Source organism: Phycodurus eques, chromosome 16 (genome assembly GCF_024500275.1).
Source record: "Phycodurus eques isolate BA_2022a chromosome 16, UOR_Pequ_1.1, whole genome shotgun sequence".
Lineage (NCBI taxonomy): Eukaryota > Metazoa > Chordata > Actinopteri > Syngnathiformes > Syngnathidae > Phycodurus > Phycodurus eques.
The window spans coordinates 17,324,386-17,351,140 of NC_084540.1; the positions used below are offsets into that span (position 1 = coordinate 17,324,386).

At 42.6% G+C, this 26,755-nt stretch overlaps 1 protein-coding gene across 1 annotated transcript in view; it reads right to left on the reverse strand.

Annotated features, from left to right (window-relative positions):
* The window catches only part of notch3 (notch receptor 3), a 34,931-nt gene extending 30,981 nt beyond the window's left edge, over positions 1 to 3,950 (reverse strand). Inside the window, exons 1-2 of the mRNA XM_061700068.1 lie at positions 3,648 to 3,950; positions 2,910 to 2,982 (exon numbers count right to left, since the gene is read on the reverse strand). Of these exons, the coding sequence (XP_061556052.1) occupies positions 2,910 to 2,982; positions 3,648 to 3,708 (134 nt within the window). The 5' untranslated portion in view covers positions 3,709 to 3,950. The remainder of the gene's footprint in view (positions 1 to 2,909; positions 2,983 to 3,647) is intronic.
* Between the last annotated feature and the right edge of the window lie 22,805 nt (positions 3,951 to 26,755).

A 26,755-nucleotide genomic window follows, 5' to 3' on the forward strand; every position in this document is an offset into this window, starting at 1 on the left:
AGAGTAGTGATTTATGTCGGAAAATAATAAAGTACATACATAAAGTTGTCACATAATCCTTAATGTCTGACTCCCTGTTCCTGCTGGGTCTTTATCCATGGGCAAAGTGCCATTTTTTGAACTCTACGTGCTCTGCCTAGCAACAAGTGGCAGGTCAAATGTGATGAGTAGAATCAATTCTGACACTGCTACCAAGGCAAAATTCCACTTGAGAAGTTTTGTAATGCATCCTAAATGAACTGCCAAGGCATATGTTGCAAAAGAAGGAGATCTTTAAGTTTTCGTGCTAGGTGGTTGCCGAGCCATAATTATTTTCATACAACAATCAAATCCGAGCTGTGCCCCTATGGAAGTATATCTGTGCCGTCGCTCTGTGAGACAATTAACACGCGCTAGCGAGTTAGCAGGCTAGTCCGCTACTCCGCGAACTTGTCTCCCGCAGCACGGGGGCCGGCATGCGACTCAATGGCAGCACCTGGCCCTGCGCTGTCCCTTTGTTGAGATCTGACTCTGCTGGATTACCATCACAACATCCACCAGCTGTCTCCTGCGCTGCGGCCCCCTCCTCCTCCTAGCCGGACCCCCGCTACTTATTCACCAACAACCTCCCGCCCCTGCAAAAGTCCAGCTCCTCCAGCTGGATCCTCTCCGAGTGACACTCTCTCAATCTGCCTAATTATCGCTCCAGCGGTCATGCCGCCGCCGCCGCCGCCCTATCCAGACTGCACGTTATTCTCACTAACCACCGCTTGAAATGTTTCCTTTCATTACAGTATTTCGCTTTATAATGCAACGTAAATGGGCTCCGGCTGCATGATAAGATGTAAAACAGCATGTTGATCATCTGCTCTGCTAATTTATTGTTAACGTGACCATCATAAACATGTTACAGTCGTGAAATCATAGCATCATAGAGGCCCCTGGTCTACCACAGCCTGTGGGACCCCCCTCGAAACTGCGCTAACCCCCAGAATAGACATTTCTACATTTTTTGTTTCTATCCAATAAACTGTTTTAAATGCTTTTGTGGGGCTGTAATAATGGAAGGATTGTATGAAATGTGTATATCTTATTATTGTACTGTGCATGAACTCTTTGAGTATACAGTATGCAAAGTGTTATTTCTTGTCAAATGAGCCAATTCTGATTCATATTTCTAAGAGCTAAAGTTCAGTTTATGACTAGTGTGACTATTTTTCTTCAATTCTTGTTCTTGTTTCTATTACTTAATCCTTTCGTCACATTTACCAATTTCCATGTCTTATATCCTACAGCTATTCAAAACGGGGACTTTCTGTCAGCTCACCTTCAAAAGCTGCAAAACTGTGACACAATCCACCCTCCATTGTCGAATTCAATCACTATTTTCGTTTTCTTATGCTGTTAAACATCTAATACATGCGATTCATTTTGCCGTTAAAACTAGTTAGGGTTGGACTCTGATCTGTGCCCATTAGTGACTCCCCTGTGCAGGAAGTCGGAACACTTGCAAGTCATACATTTTTTCTTTTTTTTTTTTTTGATGTGCCGCCGCTAAGATGATACAGAGCAACAACATGGCTGTATAGGACATTAGATACACCGCTATCTGGGGCAGTAACAAAGGCAGCTGCCATAATCTCATTTGAAAAGGCCGTAAAACTAAATATATAAAGTTTAGAACCACTTTCTGATGAAGAACATTCTTACATTCTTAGTACAGGATCCCAGAAATTGCATTATGTGTGTAAACATCCAAATTCAACCCAGTTTCTGTAGCTTTTTCCTCCCTGTGCTCACTTTGTGCCCTCTGTATCAGGTATCTGCAGGAAGAAAGGATCTTTTCTACTCTTGTACATCTTTGTTCTTTTCTCCTGGTTAGTGGGGTTAGGTAGTCACCTCAGTACACAACTGGTCCGACAACTCTGTGTTTGGCTACTCTGATCTTTAATATTTGCATGAGACGCATTCCTTCTCATTCTTTTGAAAGTGCCTTGGTCTTATTAAATCAACACGAAGAGCTTTGCTGTTCATTTTCTGTTTTCCTGCTACGCTTTAAAAGGAAAGAGAAAAAAAAAAAACGGGCTGCAAGAAATTACACATTGGTTGCCTTAATAGCACTCAGGCCACATCCCAACAGCAAATGATTGATAAAACGTGGGCGGCGGTTGCTGCCAATGTGGCTCGGCATGCGGCCGAGCTACACATTGCTGAGTCTCGTTATGTCTGCCTCGCATTGTTAACTGAGATTTACGTATAGAGGGGTAAAAAAGAGGATTATTCGTATCTGATCTATTCCTGATGTGTCGCCTGATCTCTCATTCCACTAACATGAGGGCCTTCTTGGAGGGAAGCAGGTGGAGGAGACTGCTTGTTTTGAACTGAATCTCCTTGGTGCAACACTCATGGTCCCCATCAAAAAAGCTACAAGATGGTTTAAAAGGCGACAAGTGACCCCCTCACCCCCAGGCAAGCCAGTGTAGGCTATTTCACTTGACTATTGTCGCTCCTTTTCCCACACAGACCTTCTTCTCCACCCCACCCACCCCGCCACCCTCAGCAATTTGAAAAACAAAAGCCTTATCAGTCTCAAAAGATGCTTCAGGCAAGCGGAAAATGCGGACACTTCAATTAAATGAAGCTTTTAAGGGAAATCAAATAAAACCACCTGTGTGTAATCATTTCTGTTTAGACATTTAACAGGTGCAGATGAGGCATGTGGAGGCTTTCTAATGCTGGCAGGTAAATTCATCCATTAGCCACTTTCATGTTAAGTCAATTAAAAGCAGAAACGTGCATGTCGTTGCCAAAGAGGACCATACTCGTCCGGAAAAAATAGCTGACATCTCTAGTTGAACGCGCTACAAAAAAAGTGAAAAAGTGTTAAGTGAATTTAATGACAGCTTCAGAGTCAAATGAGTTGCACTTACATGCATCGGGAGGGTGAATCTATGCATGTCCCTCCGTTTTCACACGGCCTGTATTTGTCAGTGCAACGAAAACCTGCGGAAAATGTGAGAAATTAGTTATAATGAATATATCCAGCAAACCTCCAAACACTGAGGAGCCACTACTGCAACATGAAAACTGACTGATGTGACCCCAACTCCTCCTCTAATCTGAGTTCGGCCATGCAACTTGTTGGCATCCTGCAGTTTTTTGTCCACCGTTAGCGTGTTTCTGATGCACTTGGTATGGAGTCAATTGTACAAAATATTTTTTTTAAAGTTTCTACAACATACCTGTCATGCATGCAAACATTGCTCACTTATTTAAAGTTTTTTTTTTGTTCATATGAGGGAGGAAATGGGGTGTTCAATTCATTCAGCACCCAGTTTTACACTAAACAAATGTCTTTTTAAACACACTTGTTGTGCAAGACGAGCTCCATTGGTGCACCCGCAATGTTTAAATATTGATGAAATTGCACAATAACAGGGGCTTTCCACATGCACGAGCAGGAAAATAAAAACAGGTTCATTAATTTGCTTTCAAACCCAATGACTGTACTTCACGGCACTGCATTAACACAATTTTTACACATTTAAAACGGCAGTAAATAAATTCTGTACATTTAGGATAGATGAAAAGAGACCATCAGGTGACCATGTCTACACATGTCCAGGAAAACGCCATACATAGTGTGATGACCATAAAACATTATTTACCTTCACAAAGATGCATGAACAATAAAAAAGACAAAATAATCCACGGAATATTCCCTTCCATTTCGGTGGAAAAAGTTCCCAGCACTTCGTGGTGCTCTTTCAGTACAAATACATCCTTGAGGGAATCAAATTGATGCAAGAAAGAAAGAAGGCACCGGAGTGTGGTGGCCGCGATGCGAGCTTTGTCATAAAGTCGACCGGGAAGGGAGTCGCGTTAAATCCCGCAAGGAAGGAAGAAGAAGAAGAAAAAAAAAAAAGTCCTCCTCCGCAGCTCAGCCACCGCGGATCCTCCTCGACTGAGAATCCTTGTAAAACTTTTGGCTGCACGGTGGGAGACTGCAGCAGCACACTGAGCACACTCCGCCTCTCTCTCTCTCTCTCTCGCTCCCTCTCTCTTCCACTCTCTCCCTTGCTCTCTCTCTCTCTCTCTCGACCCCCACCCCCCTCACTTACTGGAAGACCTTAAAGTTTTATTGGTCCCATTATCAACTATCCTTTCATATTCTGTGCAGTTTATCCCCACGAGGGTCGCGGGTGAGTTGTAGCCTATACAATTTCATTTCATTTAAAACTAAGTAGTGCGTAACGTTTTGGGTTTAAAAATAATAATAATAAAAAAAATGTCCTACTAGTCAAGCCACTTCCAGAGGAGACGACACAATGGTGATTAAGCCTATCAGCTCGACTAATATAACTAATATAGTAATATTATAACATCACTAACTCATATTTTCAGTATTTTATCTTTTATATTTCGTGTCAACTGGCGACAAAATCACGTAAATAAAACGATGACCGGAAATGACGCACTCTACCTAGCAATGGGCGGAGCTTTGTCTCCCATTTGTAAAAAGTTAACTAAATATTATTTTGCGTTTCTGCAGGAGAAAATAATCATACAATAAGTACCTCCTGCGAAGATTCCAAAACAGAATAAAAACGTAAAACGGTGGGGACAGACATAGGCTACGCAGAGCTACCAACCAATAGAAATTCACCTCCACAACAATTTGTCCACATTTGTCTGAGTTTCCATATTTTTTACAAATTTTGTCAAGAACATTACTGCGGGACAGTTATTGCAGTATATTATGTAATGGGATTCGTATGTAATGTAATAAGTGTATTATGTAACAAAATAATCGTGAAGAATTTGTGGCTTCAATTTTTTTGTTATTTTAATGTATTTATTGCGTCAACCTTGCATCAAACACTAGCATACTGGATCAAAGTAGTGTGTATGAGATTGCCATCGTCTATGGATTTAGTAGCCTTCAGCGATTCCGTTTCTAAATTCCAACTAGTTTAAAAAAATAAATAAAAATCAAGTCTCTTAAATCAGATTAATCAGATCTCAATAGTCAAAATTAAAACTCAGCACTCTATGTTACAAACAAACAAATAACATTACTGAACGATTGGATAGTTTATGCACGGACAATAGTTTAGGTTTCTCTTCTGTGTAATGTACTTCTTGTACAAATGTTTCTCTTGCGTCCTATTTTTGTATATCCTGTATCCACTTATTGCTGCTGAAACAATGCAGATTTTCCCTATTGTGGGACTAATAAAAAATGTATTAATAATAATATACTTTATACCTTGTAGGTTTCAGAAGGCGTCCTGTGTGGCTGTCAGAGGCCTTTTATTATTTTCTCTCCAGACACTTATTTGCTTTTCAAAGTTGGTACTCTATGATATAATGCGGTTCCAGTCAGACCTATGTGCGACGAGTGTACTGTATCAGCCAATCACTTATTTTGGTGTTTGGCTCTACATGTCACAATAGCTTAGCAATTACCAATGCAGAATTCCATCGTAGTGGACGACAGAAGCCATTCACAGCTTTTAAGCTTGACTTATTTTCAACTTCTTCTTCATAGAGATAAGTACGGTGGCTGAGAGAGGTCACAACAATTGCAAACGCCACAACAAATGTAAAGGCCACAACACGACAACATACAGCCACTACGGGATGACATTAACCTACAACCTAAGTGACCGGGAGTTCAGGTTACTGGTGACTACGATTGCAGACAGACCAAGAGACTGAATGATCGAAAGTAAGCTATTGTTTTGTAGCCATGATCGATGTCACACAGCATTAAATTGGAACACGTCCAATCCTGTGCATGTATGCTATCTCGTTTGTTTGTGTGTTTACAGTTTGTGCATGACAGATAAGATTGCTAACTATGTTTTTGTGTTTGCCCAAAAAAAAGCCAAGCCTCCGTCAACCCCTCCTCACACCGCACTCCCAGCTTGCACCTCGTATATAGAGCTTCGGTTGTTCAGCGGCCAGCACGGAGCCGCTCTCTTTCAGAGACAATAGCCTTAATTTGAATCATAAAAGGAGTCCGGCATTATGACACAGTTTCTCCCCATAGGGGAGGGCGGCACACTAATATTCAAACACACTGCCCTTATGCCACTGTCCCACCATCACCGCACGAGAGCTGGCCTTGAATAAATTGCAAACATTGGTTAGGCCAGTGAATGTCGCAGGATGGTTGGGAGTGAAGTTCGTTAGCGCAGTGATGTCATCTGGGGGGGGTATCCATGAAACAGACACCTGCTTCCTTTGGCACACAGCATGAGGTCAAAGCTGGGTAAAGTTTTCAATGGTAGGAAGGGATTCTTACCATGTTTACTTCTACATTAAGCAGGAAAATTTCATGTGTGCATGTTTTGGGCAGTCTCCTACAAGTGTACGAGAAAAGCAGACAAGGCAGAAGGTGCAGTAAAGTTATTTGTCACAACTTATATTTCTTTCTTTTCATCTGACTGGCAGCGACATATGACATTTGCTACTAGGGGCCGAGTAGTAGTAGCAGTAGAGTGTAACTTCTAGTTGGAAGAGGGTAAGATCTGTCCATATGCCAGAGGACAACCTCCAACAGTATGTTTCTATCGAAACCTTTAAAAGGACTCCACCTAGCCATCCATTTTCTATAGCGCTTGTCCCTCACACATCAATGAACAAGCATTCACAATAACAGTCACATCTATGGACAACTGAGAATCTTCAATTAACTAACAAGCATGTTTTTGATATAGGGAAAATGTGCAAACTCTACACAGGAAGGTCGGAGCTGAGAGTCAAACTCTTAACCTCAGAACTGCAGGCAGACATGCTCACCACTGGTATTCAAGAACACATGATCAAGCATATATAAAATACACAGGGTAAGGTCAGATCATTAGGTTCACAGGCCTGGCCAGTACTATACCGCTCACAATTGTCAAATGATCATTTTCATCTTGTGTCTTTCAAGGTTTCATTTGCCAGTAGTTTGGTAAAAACATCATGCTTGTTGGTGTTTTACAGGTGAGAATCCTCCACAGATGTTCTGACCTTAAGAAATGAATGTTCTTTAACTTTTTTATGTACATCGTCAATGCTTTTGATTGCTTTTCTCATCAAAGTTGGAGCCTGAGCATTCGGTGGTGTTTTTTAAAAAAAATTTTTTATTAACGTCGTCCTTTTTGGGGTCTCAACATGCCTGAAAACTATTTTTGCAAGCGTATGTGCCCAGGTGAAAATGTGTGAAATTTTATTGGTGACAAAACTCTATCAGTAGCGGCCCCTGGAAAGAAAGTATTTTTTGCCTACGTCATTTAAGCAAGGTTTGACACTCGTTTGACATGAAAAAGGGGCAAGGGGGCCCGTTCATGACTCTTAGTAACTTTAATCTTCGATTGTTTTCCGACTTTCAGGCTGTCTTTGTCAGACCAAGAACCCTGTTACATTTTGAAGGACCTCTGACTGAGAAGTCAGATACAGCATAGAAAACGTTTGTGCTTGTAACCGCTTACCGGTCACAATCTTGAATCAAACTTCAAACTATCACGTATTATTGCTCTATGCAAGAACACTATTGATTTGCCAATTAATAAAATTGTGCTTCCATTTGGAACATTCCTCTGCCCTCTTGTGAGAACAGACTCAGCGTCAGACCTCTTTGAGACACCACCAAAGACTTTCTCTAAATGCAAAGATTGCACTGATTGACTGAAGAAGCAATCGGAAAATTTCACTTGCTCCTCTAATGTCATGAATAGAAAAGGAGCCGAGTCTTCCCTGTGGAAACGTGATCTGGCCTGTATTGTCGTATTGTTCTAGAACTGAAAACACGGAACTAAATCACGTGTGAACAGTAGCAGCGGGACAGCCTCCATTCTTTTTCTTCAAGTAGTACAGCCAGCAAACAGTCATTTCAATAGAAATCCAATGACATGTCACGTGGTTATTTATTTGCTGTCCCTCCTCTCTCACGCGCACACAAACAAACATCAAGTATTGGGGTTTTGTTTGGACTGCAGCAAGGGTGTGAGAGTGGAAGCTCTGGTGGCAAAGTTCTCGCGCACCACTCAGGGGGATTCTCCCATCACACAAACAAGTCCGTCGGCTTGGCGATTTATAACTCTGCAGAGACAATCCCTGGTACCTCTCACCACGGCTTACCTTAAATGTGACGTTATAAAACATCTTGATGCGCCCTGCTTTTTTTTCCTCCAGCCTCCTCCTGTTCTCTTCTCTGTGAATTGACACAACGCGCTTTAATTGCTTTGGTTAAACATTTGATACGTTAGAATAATACCATATTGTAGCGTTCACTGCCAACAGAAGGGCTTTTACAGCCAGAACAACACATGATATTGCAGATTGTGGTAAAGGGAGTTCAAGCAAAACATTGACTGTTATGGTCATCCTTCAATATGCCTAAATTTACAGACAGTGCACAGACATGGCAAAATTAGTTGGGGCAACCTACATTTTCAGAGAAATACAGAGAAAAACAGCAAAGTGACATTTTAGGCATTTTCATGCTTCCAATTTTGTGGGAAGACTTTGGGGAAGGCCCTTTTCTCTTTCCAGTTCACAAAACAAGGTCCATAAAGGCTTGACTAGATGAGTTTGGGGGGAGGAACCCAACTACACACACCTGACAAATGCTCTTTAATAGATGAAGTGGCAAAAAGTACCACAGAAACACACCAAAACTCTTCCCAGGAGAGTGAAAGTTGTTACAAGACATTCCACTTTTGTCCATATAGTATATGGTGTGGTAATTAGGCAACATAATAATGCAACCAAAAAATGCTAGCAATGTCAACATTATTAAAAGTGAAGACAATTTGCAATTTATACTCAATGTCATTTTTAAGTAACAGTAAGTGCAGGAATTAATATAGAAAAGTGATATCTTTCAGATGAATACTGGTTTAAATCAAGGTTTTGTTGCAATTTTGACATTGGGGAGGGGGGGGGGGCAGTACATTATTACACTCAGCACTTTTCCAGATATAGCAATGCAACATTGGGCCAACATCCCAGAAAGTGACGTTCAAAGACAGAAGCATTCTGTTACAACTGGACATCCCAATACTTAATAATGTGTGATTAAGGCTAATGATGCAATATTTAGCATGTGTGATCTACATAACTTGCTTTAGTAGCATATTTTTTAACTAACACCAAGAAGGTCAGAAGCTATCGATTTTTAGTCATCCATCACCCTCTTCTTTTTGCTTGGTTGTCAAAGTGTTAACAGGCAATGTGTGTGCGTGTGTGTGTCTGTGCGTGTGTGTGTGTAGACACAAAGTAGATCTGATGACTTTACCACCCAAGCCAGACTGATTTATGGTCATAAACCATGAGAGCACCCACAGAGAGGATTAAAAACCCACCGCCTAATAAAAAGTGGTCACGGCCAATCGCGTTGCAGAGACCCCCTGCAGTCACATGTCGCAGCCAATCAGAGCGCAACAGACGGTGATCTTTGATGATCCTTCATAATTTGGCCCTCGCTTCATCTGGGAAGTACTCGAGCGTCAAGTGTTGTGGGATTATGGGACGTAAATAAGAAAACGAAGGCCGGATACTGTTGTTGCCTACGAGTAAGGCACACGTGCACAGACGCACGCACACACAATTGCTTTTTCTTGCTGCTGGAAGACATCATACTTAAATTCTTACAATAATTTAGACATATACACTGGTTATAAAAAGTCTACACGCCATTGTGCAAATGCAAAAAAATTTTCACCATAAATGTGACCTATATGTATATGTATGACTCCATTGGGGGGGGGGGAAGAAAATACATCTTTTCAACAGGGGAAGTTAAAATAAAAAAACTGGTATAATATGGTTCGGGATGTGGTTGTGTTCAAACTTAATCACATTCAAATACATGTTAAACGGGACTCAGTACATACCTGCCGCCATTTAAAATGCAATGGATTATCCCCAAATAAAGTTAAGATGTTCTGGTAGGCTTTTCTTGATCATTTTAAGTCGCAATTTACTGCACAAGCCATTGTCGCAGAGAGCTTCCACAATATTAGAGGGATCTAATTATTCAAAGGTATCCGTCAGGAGAAGATCACAACAAATTTCCCAGGCATTAAATATACTATGGAACGCAATGAAGACAGACATCATCAAATGGAGAAAATATGGCACAACAATCACATTACAAAAGCTGGACGTCCCTACGAAATTAATGAACAGAGGATGTGTTATGGGTTGATGAAAGCGGGTGTGCAACCACAATATGTCAGTTGTTTATTTTTATCTCCAGTCTTGAATATCCATCCATCCATTTTCTGAGCCGCTTCTCCTCACTAGGGTCGCGGGCGTGCTGGAGCCAATCCCAGCTGTCATCGGGCAGGAGGCGGGGTACACCCTGAACTGGTTGCCAGCCAATCGCAGGGCACATACGAACAAACAAACAACCATGCGCACTCACATTCACACCTACGGGCAATTTAGAGTCTCCAATTAATGCCTGTTTTTGGGATGTGGGAGGAAACCGGAGTGCCCTGGAGAAAACCCACGCAGGCACGGGGAGAACATGCAAACTCCACACAGGCGGGGCCGGGGATTGAACCCGGGTCCTCAGAACTGTGAGGCTGACGCTCTAACCAGTCGGTCACCGTGCCGCCACGCTTGAATATATGTATATATATATATATATATATATATATATATATATATATTTTTTTTTTTAATGTTTTTATTTTTACAAATTGAGTTACAAAGTCACATTAATGGTGGAAAAAGTCTTATTTTACATCATAATAACCTGGCATTTGAGCAAGGGTGTGAAGACTTTTTATATCCACTGTATATGTGGCTAGGTGGGCAGTGTGTATTCGGTACACCTGCTTAATATAATGAGCTCTGCTACAAGTGCTGTGTCAAAAACCATGTGCAAGTGCAGAGAGCTGGATCCGGATCCCTCCTTTTGCTGCAAGAGAGGCCCAAAATATTAGAAACAGCTCTAAGTGTGATGCTATGCAGGTTCGACACCACCACAATAATAACATTGATTTAAGTTTCAGAAAAAAAAATTATGATTCCCAAAGTGGAAGACAAAACTGATTATTTTTTTCTGTAAAGGCAGATTATTATTATTATTATTATTTTTTTCCTCTATTCAGATTTGATTATTTGGTGCAGGTGTACCTATTGAAGTGTATGGTGAGGTTATGTATTCATACAGAACATGAAGTTAATCTTCATTTTGTTCTTCCAGTCCAACACTAATAAATTTGTCAACTTGGACGCTAAGCGCAGCAACAAAAGTTAAACTTTTGTATCCTCTTTCTCTGCGCTCTTTTTCTTCCCCTCCCACCCACTCACTCGGGACACACACAAAAAGACACGCTCACGCGCACACACATACACAATGCGACTGGGGCTTTCTGACTAAAGTAAACACGTGCGAATGATGAATCTTCTTTCGGATTGTGGGAAAATGTGTTTGACTTTCACACAAGCTCTCTAAACGGCTATTAAATCCTCAATGTGTACACACGTCCAGGGACAGGCTTGAAGCGAGAGGGGAGAGAACGAATGTTTTACCTATGTGGAATTTTGTGCTTTTCTGGGCTTGTTCGTCATTACACAAAAGCTTGGAATGATATCCATCAGCGGAATGTGTGTTCGCAAATTCAAATGGGGAAATAATTCGTCTCTCAGGGTATGGAGACAATTCAGCAAAAGGGGGTCGGGGGGGTTGGCAGTGTACTGAGATTTTCTGGAAGGTCGACGGCATTTTGGATTACCAGTGTAGTGAGAATTGGGGGCGAGGGGGGGCAGCGAGGGCATGGAATAGACATCCCTGCTTAGGAATGTATCAGAGACAGAGCTGGAGACGGGCCAGCTGGAGATATTCCGAAATCCATGACTGCGTTTCCGTGCAAAATAGCCGCTTAAGGCCACTGTGAACAGCTGCCGGACAGTGCCCCGTGTGCCCCCTCACACCGCTACCACCTCCCTCCCCCTTGTCCTTTGGAGGGCCTGTAAATCTTGAAGGAGAACGGGAGGTGCCGGCGACTTGCTGAAAGGGATCCAGGGAGGAGCGCGGGGTTTAGTGCTAAAGGTCACTTGTGTGTAAGTAAGGCCCTGATGCTGATGACCCAACACACGCTCAAGGATCAGCTGCTGGACACCCATGACGGACCGTGCGCTTCCTGTTCGAAGATGGTAGCTGGACGAGGGCTGAAGCCAGGGTTCTTATGATAACAAAAAACAATGGCAGTCATTAAGAATAGAAAAAAAAATAATAATAAATAGGAGCTCGAAGCATGTAATGTGACAAAAAAAGCAGCAGAACACCCGAGTTAACTTGCGCCGTGATTGCGCTGACAGCCTGGAATGGTGCTTGAAGCGGCATATGCTCCAGTCAAGACGTCAAATAAAAGACATATTGAGAAAAATGACTGAATTACAACTGCGGCTGATCCCACATTTGCCTGTGAAAACGGCAGGAGAAAGACACGGAGGCGACCCGAGCTCCCCGTTCATGGCGTCCCTCCTGAGTCAATTGTTGGGGAAGCGCGGTGTCAACCCCGCGCCATCAATCACCCGGCTTCAGAGGAGGGCAGACAAGGCAGGGACCCGCCCCGACGCACAGGGGGGGTGGAAGTTCTCATGCCCTCCCCGCTTCCCGAAGCCCCACGCCCCTGCAGACTGGACTCGGACAGCTGGTCTGGCCATTAGGGTCGGCCCGGGACCCGAGGGCCCCTGCACAGCAGCAACAGCTGCCAGCCCACTGGTCCCAAACCCCCCTCCCCCAACACCACCACCCCCTGCAACCCCCACTCGCACTACTCTATGAATCCAGTATTAGAACATTCCTTTACATCGCCTCACAAAGATGGCGGCAGCACACATCTTCCTCGATTATTTGCACTTCTTCAGCTCAGTTTACTGTGAAATTGTTGCTCTTTTTTTTTTTTTTTTTTTTTTTTTCTTGGTGCAGCACGCGGTTTGCAAAGCATCATACTTGCCAGGGGACTTAACTGCCCATTTTGCAATTATTATTCTCAGTGGGTGGCTCTCTTATGGAGTTATCAAGCCATAATTCAACTCTTCCCAGAGTCACAATGAAGTACTCAAAAAAAACAAATAACAAAAAAAGCTAAATGTCCTGCTGAATATTCTTTTATAATAGGAATATCTTAGCACGAGTTAATACTTAAATGTTTTCATAACACAAAACGTTTTTTTTTTCTAAAAGCATGAAACACTTTACTTAAAAATCGTTTATTCACATGACAGGCGGCACAGTGGACGACTGGTTAGCACATCTACCTCACAGTTCTGAGGACCGGGGTTCAAATCCCGGCCCCGCCTGTGTGGAGTTTGCATGTTCTCCCCATGCCTGGGTGGGTTTTCTCCGGGTACTCCGGTTTCCTCCCACATCCCAAAAACATGCGTGGTAGGTTGATTGAGGACTCTAAATTGCCCGTAGGTGTGAATGTGAGTGCGAATGGTTGTTTGTTTGTATGTGCCCTGCGATTGGCTGGCGACCAGTTCAGGATGTACCCAGCCTCCCACCCGAAGATAGCTGGGGTGGGCTCCAGCACGCCCACGACCCTAGTAAGGATAAGCGGTAAAGAAAATGGATGGATGGATATTCACACGACAACAAGTCTCAAAAGTGCCATCCATTTTCTATACCACTTATCCTGTTCAGGGTCACGGGTCAGCTGGCGCCTATCCCAGCTGACTTTGAGTGAAAGGCGTACACCAGTGACTGGTCACCAGTCAGTTGCAGGGCAGATATAGAGGCGGACAACCGTTTAAACTCACATTCAAACACGTCACTGAGTGGGCATTGAACCTCCGCTGCCTGTACGGAAGTCAGACGAATATATCTCAAAACTGCCTTTTATTTAAACATCAGGGTGAACGGCGAACACACTCGAAGGACATGCGCATCCGTGTTTAAGTGCAGACCACAGCAATCTTCTTGTGTTTGACATTCTACTGGCTCTCCAGTAAAGTGTACATTTACTCATAATTCAAATCTCACATACAGTAAATGCCAGTGAAGGCTTATTCAAAAGACGTTTTCGGCAAAGACTCAACCGGTAGCCCAGCACAATGTGGGACATCGCCGCAATGCAGCATTTTCAGTGCAGTTTCATCATTGGGATCATAAAAGAAACTTTTCCAAATTGCACGTTTCCCGTAAAACTAACCTCCAACTACCTCCACAGCAAGCTCTTATTTTCTTGACTGCTGCTTAATTGTATTTACCATACAACTATGCCCTCATGTCATTTTTGTGTAAATCGTGGCTTGCAAATGCATGCTGATTGATGTAAACACATGAGTGTGCGGTCTTCTGTCTGTGTTTGTGTGTGTTCCACATAGAGCTGGAGTGGAGAGGCGTTAGAGGAGATTACAACACAGTCCCTCGGGGTGCTTGTTACTCATGCACTGCTGGCAGCGGCGTGGTTCCCACACTTCCACGGTAGGTAGTGAGGTGAGGGAGGCTGCACCCACACCGCCCCCACCTGCGCCTTTACGTGCCCAAGCAGAGCTCATCTGAGCTGGGATCGTCCGTCCTTAAGAACGGGGGAAGAAGGAAAAGAAGAAAAAAAAAAACACGAAGCCTGGCTTGCGTGCAATCCAAACAACTTTCAGCGAGTCACAATGCAAGAGCACTACTAAGGTATAATTATTACTGAAGCATCCCATTAGTGCAGTGGAGTCAAACTCATTTTTGTCACGGGCCACATCGTAGTTATGACTTCCCCTACAGGACCGTTATGACTGTGAACCCATATGAATAAATTATCTCATATAATTACACATATACAACAATTGAATAGATAGCTAGAGTGGTGTGAACAAGTGTTTGCCTGCTGCCCCTTATTTATTTTTTTTGCATGTTTCCAGCCAAGGGATTTCTGTAACAAGTTCGGTGACTGCTCACATGAGAAATGACATAACGCAGAGTCACTCTTCCAAGAAACCATGGAAAGAAACTGGTTGTCATGCAGACACAGTGGAACCTCAGCCAGCTTACTTTATTGTGAACGTTTCATTTTTCTTTTATATTACTTTCAACTTTGCCATTTTATACAGAGCCGTACTTTTGGTCCCTTAAAAAGCAGGAGGCACATATGCAAACTGTTGTAATTGCTACACTGTTGACCTGATTTGAATGTAAACACCCTCAAATTAAAACAAAAGTCTGCAATCGAAGCACATCTTGTTCGTTTCATTTCAACTCAATTGTGGTGGTGTTTAGATCCAAAAAGATACAAATTGTTTCAATAACCCCATATTTATGGAGCTGACTGGAGGTGCCTTGCTCAGGTGCATGCTGCCAAAAGTGGTGGTGACAAAGGGTGGTTCAAATCCTCCATCAGAGCCTGGGCACAAGTCACATGCTTAGCGACTCATCTATGGCTGTTGCCAAAACGCTGCCTGCCAAAGGATCCCCTTTCTTGGGTAAGTGTGTCAAGCTGCAGGCAGAGGCCCAGGGTCTTGCAGGAATAATGCCCACACCAAAGCCCACCTTCCCTGGGTAAAGTTCTCAAGCTCCAGATGGAGAAGCCCAGTGCCGCAAAGAACTACACAGCCAAGGTTCAACTTCCCTGTGGAAGACTGTCAAGCTCCAGACGTCAGACGGAGAGGCCCGGTGTCCCAAAAACCTGCCCGCTCAAGGTTCATCTACTCTGGGTAAGCTTGTCAAGCACCAGGCGAAGGTCCAAAGTATTGCCAACTGTGGGCCTGTGAAGCCCTTTGAGATTATTTTCTGATTAAGGGCTATACAAATAAACTTGACTTGCAAGAGTAATTGCCGCCCCAGGCTCACGTTCCCCTGGGTAAGCTTGACAAGTTCCAGGGGAGACTGGCAGTTGTTAAAATGTTACCCACCTAATTGTCACCTGCCCTGGTTAAACTTGTTGAGCTCCGGGGAAAGAGTCCCAGTGTCCCAAAAAATAGGTGGAGATCCTATTGGCGAAAAAACTGATTGTGGTATAGTGTATGGTCTTTTTCACACATTGGCAAATTTTGCCAACAGTACCCAATAAAAGACTAATGAAATGACTCATTTCATGACAAAATTCAACAGGTCTCTTTCCTGGCATCTCAGCAGTGCCTGATTCAGAGAATACAACATGGCAACTGGCTGCTTTCTTTGTCCGAAGCGCATTGAAGCGGTGTGAGATTACATGTGTGATTCTCATCCCTACTTCATTATAGCGAATGTGCCGAGGAGAGCCGAAGGCATTTTATCAAGAGTTAACATGTCACCGCAGCTGTGGGTCGTCATTCAAGAAAAAAAAGAAAAAGAAAAGAAAGAGTAGCAGATGACACTCGGGGACCAGCACAGGGAGCAAAAAACAAGGATCAGGTCAAAAAACAAAAAAATAGTTATAAGGTTTACTGGTTTGGAGATTGATTTAAAAGAGAGTGCTGCATTCCTGCCTGTGGCCCAGAAGCCCACTTGAGTGATAAGGGAAGCCGTAATGGAATAAGACGGGGTGGGACAAGAGGGAAGTGTTGGTGGTTGACATGGTTTAAGTGCTGTGTGGCTGAGGGCTAAAAAGGAAATATCTTAAAGGATTGCTGACCGCTGTGTTTGTAGATGATTTGAAACAGCCCATTCAGCCACGCTTGTGAAGAACTGATAGATTATCTGTATGTGATGTCCTCGCCGCAATGCTAATATGGTTAATTTCTCGTTTCACGTGGATTGAAATGTCAACCAAGTTTAGTCCTGTTGCTATTAATATTTAGCTTCTCAGAAGTGGGCCGCAAAGGTCAAGTGCATGTTTGAAGCAGGTAGCAGTGCTCTCAGGAAAGACTCGGTCGCGGTGAAAAAAGGGAGGGGTGCATGGGCATGGAAAGGGTGGGCTGATAGTGGCAGACATTCCACCCCTGGCCTGAAGAAAGGGTAGGACTTGCGGTAATTCCACTTTTATTAAAACACAAAGAGGAAAATAACCAGCCGGTCTATGGCGGCAGGAAGTGAAAATCAGCATGACGGCAGGCTAGATCCACGCTAAAGCACAGTAGGAGCTTGTCCTCATTGGGCTCGTATTTGAGCTGCAGCCTATCTCAGATGACTTTTGGGCGAGAGGCGGGATACACCCTGGATTGGGCACATACAGTACAGACAAACATGTATTCACACTCACATTCACCTATGGACAAATTAGAGTCTAGAGCCTGACATGCATATTTTGGGGAATAGGGAGGAAGACCCGTAGAAAGCCCATGCGAGCACGGGAATAAAATGCAAACTCAACATAGAAGGTTATTGGGTCGCCGTTTGTCAGAGTAAAACGCTCGCTATTTTAGTGATTGTCAAAAAGCCTAGCGAAAGACTGTTTAAGCTACAGCTCTAAAGGCCCAATGTTGTCATTTTTTCCCCCATTTCCTCTTTGGTTCTTCCCCATCCTGGAGTCACAACAAATCCCACAGATGTTTCCCCATGGAGACTTCTGTGGCGCTCCTCCTCCAGTTTGGCCTGACTTTTGTGTGTTTAGTGCGGTGTCCTGCGGCTTCAGGTTGTCTTATCTGTCCCCGGGTGGATCCTCAAAGGCTCGGCAGTGCTAATCTCGCCTTGAATGGATGACTTTATTGTCGGAGCAACGTTACAACCAGGCCCCTGGCCACTACAACCCCTCCCAGTGACCTGGTCACTGTCTCCGTGGCGACTAATGCAGGAAGTGGGATCATGCTGCAGAGAGGATGAGGTCTTACCCCCAGGATGGCCTGACAAGCCTCTCCAAAATAAATAGCATCTCCAGTTCCCCATATCCAACTATTTCATTCATATTACCCCATCCTTAATTTTTCCAAACAGGCATTTCTGAAAAGTGCTTTGGATATATAAGTTCAGGAATGCACCGTGCCTCCATAGACTGGCCCTAAACAAATTTAGTATTAGACTGCATCTCTTCTCTCAACGCCCCCTGGAAGAGAAAGGCTGCGGAGACAATCCAGACATTCCTGCATGCCCTTGTGTCCTCTCATACTCTCTAATTTAAGAGCAGCTGTCGGATCCTGCAAATCCTCAACCATCAAAGCGGAGTGAGGAAGAAGACGAGGAAGAGGAGGAGAAGGGGTCACGATGAGCGAGCAGCCCCCTTTAACCTACTTTCTTAGCTTGACATACTGACTCTTGACACAACACCTGTGACGGTAAGGATGGAGGCAAGATTACAGGGTCTTCGCTGCCGGTCCTATTAGTAAAAACATGAAGCCTCTCATCAATGGGAGCATTCAACTCGAATAAGCTACAAGTATGTGTTATTGGATCGTAATTCCCAAATGAGTCACGAATTTGCTATCGTAACTCTCCATGTCACCTCTTAACACTTAAACCTGAAGGATCATGTTTCAGGAAAAAATACAAATACATTTTAACACTATATATATATATATATATATATATATATATATATATATATATATATATATATATATATATATATATATATATATACACTTGTATACACACACACACACATACACACTGGATAATTGTTTTATTTGACTTACCTTTTATTCATTTAAAAAAAAAGAAAAAGACAAAAAATGCCATTAATTTAATGTAATTGTAATGAAAAATACTTGATCTGAATATATACTTTTTGTAGGGATTTAAATTTTACCTACCTACCTATTGGATTATCAAATTTTGTACGTTTCACATAATGCCAACAGCAGGGGTCACCAGGTAGCCCCCAAGGAGCACACGAATAGCCTGTAGGCCTCTTCTAAAAATAGCTGGGACATTGTGATTTCCTGGGAATGTCGTAGAAGTGAAATCAACATTTGCAGATTTATAGAAAGGGTTCCATATTGATATTTATCTGCTTCCCACCTTGTTAAATTGTGAACATTTATTGTAAAAAGCATGATCCTTGTCTTCACCTTGACGAATATAATTAATTATTATGAATAACATACAACCAAAGGTAATTTGAGCAAATTTGTTGCTTCAGAAGTGTATATCAAACAGGTAGCCCTTAACATTAATCAGTACTCAAGAAGTAACTTCAAGCTTCAAAATGGTTGGTGATATTTACTATTGTGTAATCGCTGTACTGCGATATCACAGTTAGAAAAATGTCACAATAATATTGCATCGTATCATCACAGAGTTTTGCTCTCTTTGTTTTCTCCTTAGTGTTGTTTTCAGCATTATTGTAAACAGATGGCTGAAATGTTGGTTCCTTGATTTGTTTTGACGGTTGGCAAGCGCTTCGAATCAGCATTACTGTCACCAACGGGACTTCAGCCGAACAGCGCCGACCCGGACGGAGAGTGTGGTAGCTTCGGCTTTCCGACGTTGGCGATGACCTCGAGCAGAAATTCTAAAAAAAACTCTTGTAAAATGGTCTAGTGTATGTCCAGCTTTAAGCTTCCCACTGGGCCGGCTGGCACCTGTTCCTTTGAGGAGGAAACCAGGCTCAGAGTCACCTGTTGCTTATTTTTGTTTTGCGTCCGTTTAGTGAAAGCAGAGCGATGATTCGCTGTGTGTGTCATGAGAGCTCATGACTAGCAAGCTTCTCACAACATTCCTCCTCACCTCATCCGAATGCAGATGTCCGATGGAAGAGACACGTGAAACTGTTCTTAGAAACTACTGCATATTGGATTATACGCACTACGTACAATACATATGCATTTAAATGACCCATTTTACAGCAATCAGTATGATTCAAAATGGAAAATTACATTAATTATGGTTCCATATGTTTAAGTTTTAAGAAGTAAATTCACATTTGTTTTGTGCCTTGTGTGTAGTTTGGAAATAGGTTTATCATGTATAACCTTAGTATTAATGGTGCTTATGTACTATATATTTCACCACATGGTCTATAACACAGGTGTCAAACTCAAGGCCCGAGGGCCAGATCCGGCCCGCCACATCATTTTATGTCGCCCGCGAAAGCAAAAATCATGAGCGTCAGATACAATGGTTCTTGCTCAAATCTGTACCAAAATTTCAAATTCTCATTTGTAATAAATAATAAACAATAATGTTGAGATACTGTATTTTTTTCGTTAACAAACCCATTTTTACAGTAACTTGAACAAGAGTTGAAAAAACTGGTATCCTTGTCTGCTGATTTCAAAATGTATCCTTCAATTTGTTGTGTATATGTAATAATGTGATTAGGCGATTAAACATTTATATGGTTTCACTTTCATCATGACCCTCTGAGGGAAATTGTAACTACAATTTGGCCCGTGACAAAAATGAGTTTGACACCCCTGCAGTCTATAAGTATCACTCCGTATGTGCTCACATCAGCGTCGCACCTGTGAGTGATGTTTATTCCAATACCCGCACTTTTCCCACCGTTATCGATATCACGAGTGGTCAGCAACACGCAAATCGTCGCCCACACTTTTGCGTAGCTTGCTTCGCCTCTGGACTACTTACTTGCCATAAATATGATATATGGCAAGTATAATAATTTTGTTTTGTGCATTATTAATTGTTATAGTAAATAATAATAATAATACATGTATTCATGTATTGTATTGCTTGATAAGTGATATGATTGCCACTTGGCAACTGCTGAATGTAACTAATAAAGTAACTGGGAATCTTAGTTACTCTTCGAATAAAAATAATAAGTAATGTAATGGTACTTTTAAAATAATCAGTAAAAAGCTACTTTTTCAAGGTAAGTGTGGCAACGCCCCCAAATATGGTATCCAAATTATTAGCACTCATTCTCTACACTCCAATCTACAAACATATTGTCATTGTTTGAGGTTCTCACAGTCGTGTTGGCGGAGGACATGTTAAGACAAGAAGACCCTGCGGGATCCCAGATGTGGTCCACACTGCCCTGTGCCAACCCCTAATTACACCATGGACTCTGTTGTATGTACTAATTACTAGGAATGGCTGCCTAACTCAAACCGGCGGATGGATGCTGTTTGATTTATTCGGCCTCTGCCGTCTCTGTTGCGCACGCATGCGACCCCCCCCCCCCCTTCCCCCCCACACACACACACATCGCAGGCAGATGCTACTGCAACAACACAAGAACATTTCACAATGTTCTGTCTGACTTGACAAACGCAAGAATTGATTGCACTAGTGCATACCAACAACTTCCCTTTTTTATGTTTTCACTGTTGTCAGAATGTCAGTCTTGTAATGGTGTGAATCTTGGACTCTGGAGGTTGGAGTTCCCACATGTACAAGATCTTGGGGGTCTGTTTGACCTGCACTCCCATAGACGTGCTGTTTCGACAGCTTGTTCTAATTCCGCCTCGCTCTCCGAGCCCCTGGAGGACAAACAGGCAAGCGGAAGCACCACGGTCCCATATTGCTCCAATAAGAGCAGCCCGAGGGCTGCGAGGAGGAAGAGGGTCAATGCAATCGCAGCCAGTCTGGAGGCGCTGGAGTGAGGGTGGGAGGGGGGAGGGGGGTGGGGTGGGGGTCACAAATCAAGCCCACACCCTCTTATTTACTGGGGAACTCTTCTCCCTCGGATGGGGTCCAAACTATTCGTGGTTTTTACGTAAATCAGTTTTCAGTCCCTCTTATTCGGAAACCTCCCAAAAAAAACAAAAAAACAACAAAAAAAAGAATCTGATTGCTATATGTAATAATAACAATAGTTCCATGGGTGGTATTTCTCCAGCAATAGTATATTGGTTTCTTCTAAATGTTTAAAGCAGTTAGAGAGAACACTATCCCATTTCGAAGATGGTTGTGGGATCTCAGGAGATTAGTCACAATCCACAGTTTTGTCACACATTTCAGTTATGTGGTGTCTTTGTACAAACACTAGCTGGCACTATGTAAAAGGAGCATGTACAGTATGAGGGGCCGTTAGGGACATTATTCAGGATTAGCTCTCTCACTTACTATAAATGCTTTCACACACACACAAACTACTGAAAGACTCTCATAAGGACTACTCCAACACTCTCATACACACGAGTCTTGCTCTCATTAACACTACTCAAATGCTCTCAATGACACTACTCAAATGCTCTTATACGCACGAGTCAAATGCTCTCATTTACGCTACTCAAATGTTCTCATTGACACTACTCAAATGCTTTCATTTACACTACTCAAATGCTCTAACACACACGCGTCTTGCTCTCATCAACACTACTCAAATGTGTTCATCGCATTCTCTCACACATCACTGGCATTCACGAGTTCATGTCAATCATGCTCACACGTGAATAGTGTAAATGTTTTATTAGGTAGTTCACTTCAAAAAGTGAAATTATAGAGATTAACTGCACACTGCACACACTCAGAGTGACGTATTTCATATTTAGAATCTGTATTATTTTGCTGATTTTAGCACATAGCAAATAAAAAAAAATCCCCATATTGAGAAACTAAAATATAACGTCAAACGAAATAGTGAATTAATTCAAGAAATAAAAGGATTTTTAATGTAGAAATTAGGCTAGAATTTGCCCTCTGAAAAGTACTTCAGTGTTTAATCACTCTATGAGAACTGAAGAAAAACTTCCAAGTCGACTTTTTTGTGTTCCCAGTGCACAAAGCAAGGTCCACAAAGCCATGTTTGGATGATTTTGAAGAAGCCCATGAGAAAACCTGTGTTTGGCACTAGAACAGTGGTTGTGAGCCAGCAGGCCCTCTGTCATATCCAACATGATCTAACCACACAGAAGGTCTTCCCGGAAGAGTGTTAGTTCTTGCTGCTGTAAATGACAGATTCCAATTTTACTTCCTGTGCATTTTAATGGGCATTTGTCTCAAAACACATGTCCATTTAGTGTAACTCCATAGCTTTATCGTTTTGCTTCAACAAATCCTGTTTTATCTGTTCACTATGTTCATCTGGGGCCAATAGTTTGTTCAAAGCAAAAACAAATGCCCCCCACCCCCCATGGCGATACAATTCCCCTGATAACACAAAGACATGCCAACTGGTGGTTTGGCTCTGGCCTTATGTGACTCAGTCTAGCATGTTGCACATGGTAATGTTTTCCATGTTGGACCGGGCAACCTCCCCACGTCCCCTCAAGCATGCCCCACACGGCAGACCATCAAGTGTAGTTTTTTTTGGTCACAAAATGAAGCCCTCGGCCCTGAGTGAGGGGAGGCCGTGTGGGAAAAAATGCTCTCTACGAGCCGGATCGATGCAGGAGCGATAACAGTGTCCACTGACCTTGACCGAGATGCGTGGAAATCCTTTATTTGTTGTGTGAGAACTTCCTCGTTTTCTCCACCAAAATGAGCAGCGGCAAGGTCACCCCTGCTCCTACCCCCCAAAAAAGGAAAAAAAGTCAGTGAGGGTCAAAGGTGCAGAACAATTAAAATGACCGTTGTCCACTAATGTGGCGCCCTGTGGGTGTTAAAGGAAGTTTTCATTTACCTGCTGCAGCCTTGGAATAAACAACACGTGACCTTGAAAGTGAAGCACACAAAACACTGCAAATTGATTCCAAACATTAGAAAAGTAAACATTCTTGCTTCAGCAGTGTAACACTAGCCTGATATTGATTATTTGCATCATCCTACACTTAAAATAGTTAGTAGCTGTGTTCTTTTGGCATGCTTACAAGAAGGATTTTTTTTTTTTACTTTGAAGAAAAATAGGGCTCGAGTGGAAAACTATTTTGAAGTAGGGCAAATTAATGACAGAGTCTTATAATACAGTCACTTGTGGTTTGCTTTGAAGCCAATGAGATCTGAATTGTCAGTTCATGCTTATTTGTGTGGCATCTAAAAAAAAGATTTTTAAAAAATGGAAATGACTGCTTCCTTTACATGACAGACACCGAATCAGGAAAGTCTCTCTCTTGTGCCGTTTTTTTTTTTTTCTATGAGAAAAATCTTGACAAACCTCACAAATAGTGAATTTTTAGCACGACCCAGTCGTTTTTGCATCGTTCCCATCCAGGCATGGTGTGGGAATCAAGGGCAAAGATAGGAGGGGATGTGGGAGCATAGGAGCGACTGATCGGTTACACACAGTCAGAAAAAAAAAGCACTTATATGTGTTGCGCATGCAAATGTGTTCCAAAGTGAGTTTCAGGAATCATCAGGAGATGGAAGGATAAGATGATCTTCCACCTACGTAAATCCTCCGCTCAGCCATGTCAACATGATCACTATCTCTTACTCGAGTGGCAATAAACCTCTGTCCAAACTAGCCTACTGTCATGTTGTGTTAAGATTTAACTGTACGGAGCTGAACTACACATACAGTAAATGGTAGGGCAGGAAGTGAAAATGGGAGAAAATATGATATAATATGCTGGCTCCCTTCTTTTTTTTTCAATTTCTACCATGACCCTTTTAGACAGATTTGTTTTTAATCTCTGTTCTGGCAGTATATATATATTTTTGTCACTAAAGATGGGTTTTTGCATAAATTTCACATTGCACTTTCTCCCTTTTTCTTATTTTGATTACTATAGCAGCCCATTTACTGTTCATGTACTTTGTTTAACCTTTTAATATTTTTGTTATTGCGCTAAACTTTTTGTTTTCCATTTCCACAACAGCACTTTTGGGCAGACATTTTTTACATCTTTACCTAGTACTTTGCAGTAATTTTGGAAATTTCCACAGCAACTGGTAGCAGCAAAGCAAAGCAAATTCATTCATATACTGCATTTCATACACAAGGTAATGTAATGTGCTTTACATGATTAATATCATTTAAAAATAACAACAAAACAGCTTATAAACATTTCAAACAAAGAGAAAAATAAGAATAACACAGCGTGCAGTGCAAGAAAGCTCATTTAAAAGTGGAAATGCTCTAAAAAGCATGAGAAAGCAAAAACAAAAATATGTTTTTACCCTGGACTTAAAAACATTCACACTTGGGGCTGACGTCCCTTCTGTTGGCAACTAATTCCATTTGTGTGCAGCATAACAGCTAAATGCTGCTTCACCATGTTTGCTTTGGACTCTGTGCTCCACTATTTGACTCGAGTCTCTAGATCTAAGAGCCCTACTGGGTTTAAATTCCATTTATATTTCTGTATATTATATTGTAGGCAGAAGTTTTATCTTTTTAAAAAAAAAAAAATTATACATATTTTCTTTACCTTGAGCTCTTCTTTTTTTTTTTAACCTAAGCAAGTCTTTAGCAGAATTCTGTACTGGAAACTGGCCCTTGAACCTGCAACCTCACAGTTGAGAAAGAACACCACAGAATCGATAGCATAGATGTCCAGAATTCACTTCCAGAGACGGTCTAGTACAATCCCTGATTGATCATTTTATTGGTTAAACGGTGTGTCCCAAGACTTCAGTCAGTACACGGTATGCGAAGGAGAAAAGGCTGCTCAAGAACTGGAATGCTGGTCCTCAACCTTGGCATTTCACATCCATCCTTATCAAGCAGTAACGAAGATCTAGCGTGCTGTCGTGTTTTCGTGCAAATATATATTACACACATACCAGAGGTGGCACCATGGGAAAGCAGCACGACATTGCTCTAAAGTGTGTCTCAGGACACAAAGAAATAAGCAAAGAGAGGCAGTGGAGGGATGACGTGGACGGAGAGGAGGAAATGGCGGCGTCTGTTTCAAATCAACGCAGATCCCAAACGAAGCAAAGATGAAAACAGTCAGCGCCATGTGCAGAGTCAACTCGTGAGCTTCTGCAACTGCTCTCGGTGGCCTTTGTGGTGGTTGAAGTGGGCGACTGTGTGTGGCCTGCTTGCTGGAGGAGAGAGCAGGTTTTTACTCTCTCAGACACACACACACACACACACACACACACACACACACAGTCTCAGATGAGCACTGTGCAAAAGATGCAGAGGTCCAATAAACAAGGCTTATTTGATCACACTGCACCCCAGCAAGCCTGCCAAGCTTCCTTTTTGTCTTAGCGAGGACACACCCGCCTTCACAGAAACGGCCGTCTTACCAACTGGCTATGTGGCCAAGGGCACAATACAGTGGAACGAATTTGCAAAGTAAGACGAACATTGCCTCAACCGTGGCGAATGCTAACTTGGGACTTTATTTTTATTATTAATCAAACAGCTGCATGAGGCGCTTGCGTAACATGCTGGTCATTGGCTGCTGATTGCGCCACTCGGTCCTCATCGCTCGGCCCGACTCAGCCCATGAACCGCTGTCCGAGAGTTTACAGTGTTGCAAAATGCAGTACACGTCGAGAAAACACAATCCAGTTAATGTGAAGAAAAATGGAAACAGAATGGAATGGAAAGACAATCATCCTCTACAATGCAAGATCAATAACTTCCAAAATGTACTTCAGCCTCTTGCGTCAGCAATCGCAGGTTCGCAGCAGCAATCGCCAGAATAAACCAAAGCAGGGTACACACATTCTGAGAGACCAGAATCCCACACATGATGGGGAAAACATTGACAAGTGTTTGCTTACTGCTCTTTTAGTGTGTGGTGCACTCGAGTTGACCAACGCAGCACGCCACATAGATAAGCATATCTCCACCGATGATTGTGAGTCTCTTCCCCCAAACCAGATGTCAGTCAAAGTACCAAGACTGACCTGTGAGAGACAGCACAGTGCCAGAAGGCATTCGGACTGCTGGAAAATACAAAGACAAAGAAGGAGTAGTCCAAGAAGAAATGGAATATTGCTAGGTTAACTGTTAGCTTATCTGGTAACTACATTGTGGTTGCAAGCGGTCGTCTTGTCATTTTTCTTGTGGTTAATGACTGGTGAGATGCGTTACGCAAACACTCAGCACAATCAGTTGCTCCTCTATTTGTGTCCGCCAAACGTAAGTTTGCGGCTGCTTTGTGTTCGGCTATTGTTCCGTTTCACGTCACAACCACGGAGTCTGTGGCACGGCTGAACCTTTAC